This window comes from Bison bison, unplaced genomic scaffold, assembly GCF_000754665.1.
Source record: "Bison bison bison isolate TAMUID 2011002044 unplaced genomic scaffold, Bison_UMD1.0 scf7180017864302, whole genome shotgun sequence".
In the NCBI taxonomy this organism is placed as follows: Eukaryota; Metazoa; Chordata; class Mammalia; order Artiodactyla; family Bovidae; genus Bison; species Bison bison.
In genome coordinates, this window is record NW_011494874.1 from 993773 (window position 1) to 997958 (window position 4186).

At 55.1% G+C, this 4186-nt stretch overlaps 1 protein-coding gene across 1 annotated transcript in view; it reads left to right on the plus strand.

Annotated features, from left to right (window-relative positions):
* Positions 1-4186, plus strand: part of CDC42BPB (CDC42 binding protein kinase beta (DMPK-like)) — a 56640-nt gene that overhangs the window by 21350 nt on the left and 31104 nt on the right. Inside the window, exons 8-10 of the mRNA XM_010851414.1 lie at positions 795-874; positions 3151-3317; positions 3393-3512. Of these exons, the coding sequence (XP_010849716.1) occupies positions 795-874; positions 3151-3317; positions 3393-3512 (367 nt within the window). The remainder of the gene's footprint in view (positions 1-794; positions 875-3150; positions 3318-3392; positions 3513-4186) is intronic.

Consider the following 4186-nt stretch of genomic DNA (forward strand, 5'->3'; position numbering starts at 1 on the left):
GGTCTCACAGGGCCGCTGAGGAGCTCTTCATTGTACTTTTTGGGCCCGGAGAGTTTTGCTCACGTGTTGTGAAATTATTTTGGTCTCATCAGACTCAACATTCAGTATGTGTTACTTTAAGCCCTTTAACATGAGTGTTGGGGATAGAGAAACTGAGGTTTAACCAGGGAAAAGAAAACTGTGTTTGATTTAGAGGCTTTAGAGGCTCGCTCTTAGTAAAATAAGAGTGGAACTTTAGATGATGTGAGAAAAGACCGAGGAAAGTATTAATATTATTTTTGAAAGGATTTTTCCTGAACTTCAGATAAACGTATTTCCACACTGAAATTTCCCAGGTAAATAACTTTGCTTTTATTTTTAATAGAGAAGGATCCTCAAACTGAAAAATAGCAGTAAACCCATGTAAAACAGTCTCCCCTTGGGTTCCAGACCCCGCTTCTGGCCTGTTTCAGGGCAGGAACCCAGCACCCCTGCCTCCGCCCCGTGTCCCCCCTGCTCAGGGTCACGGTGAGCAGCGGCTCCTGCCGCTTTAGAAGGTTTGCAGTTACCTGATCCCACTTCAGCCTGAGCATCGCTGTCTCAGAAGCAGTGTGTTTATCCCCTTCACAGCCTCGTGCTTTGGCTCAAGCTGGGAATGAAGCGGGAACCGGCCGGCACCCAGCCCCGAGTGGGCAGCGTTCTGGGAGGCCCTGTGGGGCTCCCCGCTGCACCGTGACTCCCCTGGAATGCTCTCCCCTCCTGTTCTCTGTTGGTTTGAACATGGTTTTGTTCACGTCGGCTGTGTTCTCCTGCAGGAAGTGTTACCTCCTGGTTCTCACACGGGCTTCTCTGGATTGCACTTGCCGTTCATCGGGTTCACGTTCACCACGGAAAGGTGCGTCTTCGTCTGCCTTCCCCGAAGGTGGGGGTCTTCCCGTGGGGTGGAGGAGCCTCCATGTGGGGCAGAGCCCCGTCAGAGCCAGGGACTTGGACGTGTTCTGTGCTTGAGGGAGCTTCTCTTTTAACAACCCATTAAAAGTGGAAAAGCCGTTTTTACCTCAGACTTGAGGGGGTTCAGCCTGCAGGCCCTAGTTTGCTGGCCACGACCTCTGCTGGCCACTCAGCCAGACGGGGTTTGCGCAGGTGGGACACCAGGGGCCCTGGCTGGCAGCGGGTTGTCTGGTCACCCCGGCTGAGCGTCCCCTTCATCTGGGCTCTGCTGGCTTTCGTGGGGGTTTTTGCTGCAGCCCTGGGGTTCCCGGGGGCACGGGGAGGGGCTGTAGATGAGAGCTGAACCCCGCCTGTGAGCACACCCGCGGGAGCCCTGGCTGGGGGTCGTGTGTGTGGCCTGTCTCCAGGGGCTTCCGCAGAGTTGTGGTGCTCATGGTGCTCTAACTCGATTTTAAAAGGACACTGGGCCAAGCAAAGGGGGCTGAGGAAGAAAGGCAGTAAAATAAGACAAATGGGGCTGCCTCGGCGCCTGGAGCGAGGTCACTGAGCTTGGTTCCTGGCTGCCTCCAGCCGAGGGTGCCTAAATTGGTATAAATTTCTACGGAAGCGGCCTGCTGCTGCTGCTAAGTCGCTTCAGTTGTGACCGACTCTGTGCAACCCCATAGACGGCAGCTCACCAGGCCCCGCTGTCCCTGGGATTCTCCAGGCAAGAACACTGGAGCGGGTTGCCATTTCCTTCTCCAGTGCATGAAAGTGAAAAGTGAAAGTGAAGTCGCTCAGTCGTGTCCGACTCTTAGCGACCCCATGGACTGCAGCCTACCAGGCTCCTCCATCCATGGGATTTTCCAGGCAAGAGTACTGGAGTGGGTTGCCATTGCCTTCTCCGCGGAAGCGGCCTACTTCTGCCCTAGCTTGTGAAAGCTCTCTTCAGGTGTGATGCTGGAGTTAGTAGTGCTTAGACCAGAGTGACAGCAGATGCCTTCCAGCCCAGTGGCGGCATTCTGGGTGTGCTGGACGTGTTGACTTGTTAGCCCCTCTGCAGAGGCTCTAGGCCCTTCCACCTCGTTCAGCTCACTGGGTGCCTGTCACACCTGCAGACCTTTGGCCCCCAGGGAGGCTCCAGGTTTGGCAGGTTAACCCAGGGACCCCTTCCTGAAACAGACCCCAGCAGTGCTGGCCGGCCCAGCACCCTTGGGCCGCCTTTGAGAAACACCAGCCAGGCCCTTCTGTGAGGGAGAGAGTGTGTGTGTGTGTGTGTGTGTGCGTGCACGCACAGTCACTGTAGGACTCAGAAAAGCGTCCCTGACTGTCCTTCTGTGTATGTGTATGTGCACACTCCCTCACTGTGTAGAACTCAGAAACGCCCCTGACATTGTCATCACGTTAAAAGCAAGAGGAGCTAAGTGGCTTGTCCCCAAGTTCAGCTCTGACGGAGAGAACCTTCCTCAGCCCGAATCTGTGTATCAGAGTGCGCTCGTGCAGAGGCACGTCGTGAGTGGCTGCTGGTTGGTGAGGACCTGGGCTGTGCTGGTCCAGGGGCTGGACTGGAAGGAGCCGTGCAGGGTGCTGACAGTATGCGGGGGACGACAAGCCCCAGAGGCTGAGGGGACGGTCCCGGTGAGGGCAGAGCCAGCGTGCCCTCGCCCCTCATCATGCTGCAGCCGCCACTGAGCATCAGGGCACCTCTGCCCACAGCCCCCCAGGCCCTGCCAGCCCAAGCCCTCGTGCAGGAGGCCTTCTCCCTCAGTTCATGGTTAGGTGTGCATGGTGACTTAGAGATTACACTCGGCGCCATCACAGTGAAGTGAATCCACATCGTCTGTTCAGTGACTAAGTCACGCCCAACTCCTGCAACCCCACGGACTATAGCTCACCAGGCTCCTCTCTCCGTGGGATTTACCAGGCAAGAATACTGGAGTGGGTTGCTATTGCTTTCTCCAGAATCAACTGTACTTCAATAAAAGAAAGAAAGAGAATTATACTTCCCAGCCCTGCAGAGGTGCTCTGTCTAACCAGCCCTCTCACTACCCATTGCCACCCAGTGGTTTGGGGCAAGGAAGACTCTTGTCTGGTTTTGGCTCCATAAACAATAGTCTTTTCACAGGTGATTTTGTTTGCCAGTTTGAAAAGGCTTATCTTTTACCCCAGGAAGTTTCTAAACATTAATGAAGTCCCTGTAAAGTCTCCGTGGGTGAGAACACGCTGTTGCTTTATCTGTAGCTGCTTCTCTGACCGGGGCTCTCTGAAGAGCATCCTGCAGTCCAGCACACTGACCAGAGATGAGGGCGTGCAGCGCGATCTGGAGGCCAGCCTGCAGGTGGAGGCCTACGAGAGACGCATCCGGAGGCTGGAGCAGGAGAGGCTGGAGCTGAGCCGGAAGCTGCAGGGTGAGGGGTGGGGCCTCTGCTCGGGGACCGCCCTCTGCCCCCCACGGCCCGTGCTCACATGCGTCTCCTCCCCAGAGTCCACACAGACCGTCCAGTCCCTCCATGGCTCAGCCCGGACCCTGGGCGGTGCAGCCCGGGACAAAGAGATCAAACGGCTGAACGAAGAGATCGAACGTTTGAAGAATAAGATAGCAGGTGAGTGTTCTAAGGTCACCCTGCTTAGACTCTCTGTTCTCAGATCTTCCTTTCTGCAAAGAACATTCTCGGAGTCCTTTCCATTGGATGGAAAAGCAGGAAAAAAAATTAAACTTTAGCAAAGTTTTGCCAGTTTATTTTAAATGATTTCTCTAACGTGCCTAACTTTAACACTATAGGAACTGATTTGAGCTGTTAGAATTAATGCTTTATATATATGAGACAGAACAGCCATAACTCTCTCTTTCTGGAGCTCTCTCCCACAGCTGGGCTTCCTCTTCAATGTTAAAGTGCTAGATCTGGTGTCACCAGAGTCATGTTTTGTGGCTCCCAGTTATCAGAGCTTCCTGAAGACTCAATGCACCGTTAAGTCCCAGCCCTTAGCCTGACATGTGGGTCGGCGCTACACCTGACTCATCTCAAATCAACCCCGAGTCAGTGGCCGTCTCTCTGCTTCCTTCTGGGACCCACCTTCCTGATCCGAGAAAAGGCTGCCATTGAGTGCCTTACTCACCGAGACCCTCCCACACTGCCCAGCTGTGCTTGTCTGTTACACGGGAGCGAGGGCCAGACGGGCCGCAGGCGCCCCGGGGCTCACGTCCCTGGGGAGAGGGTGTGGACACACGTCAGAGCCAAGTCTGGGGGGTCTGTCAGATGTGCTGGCGGCCACGCGC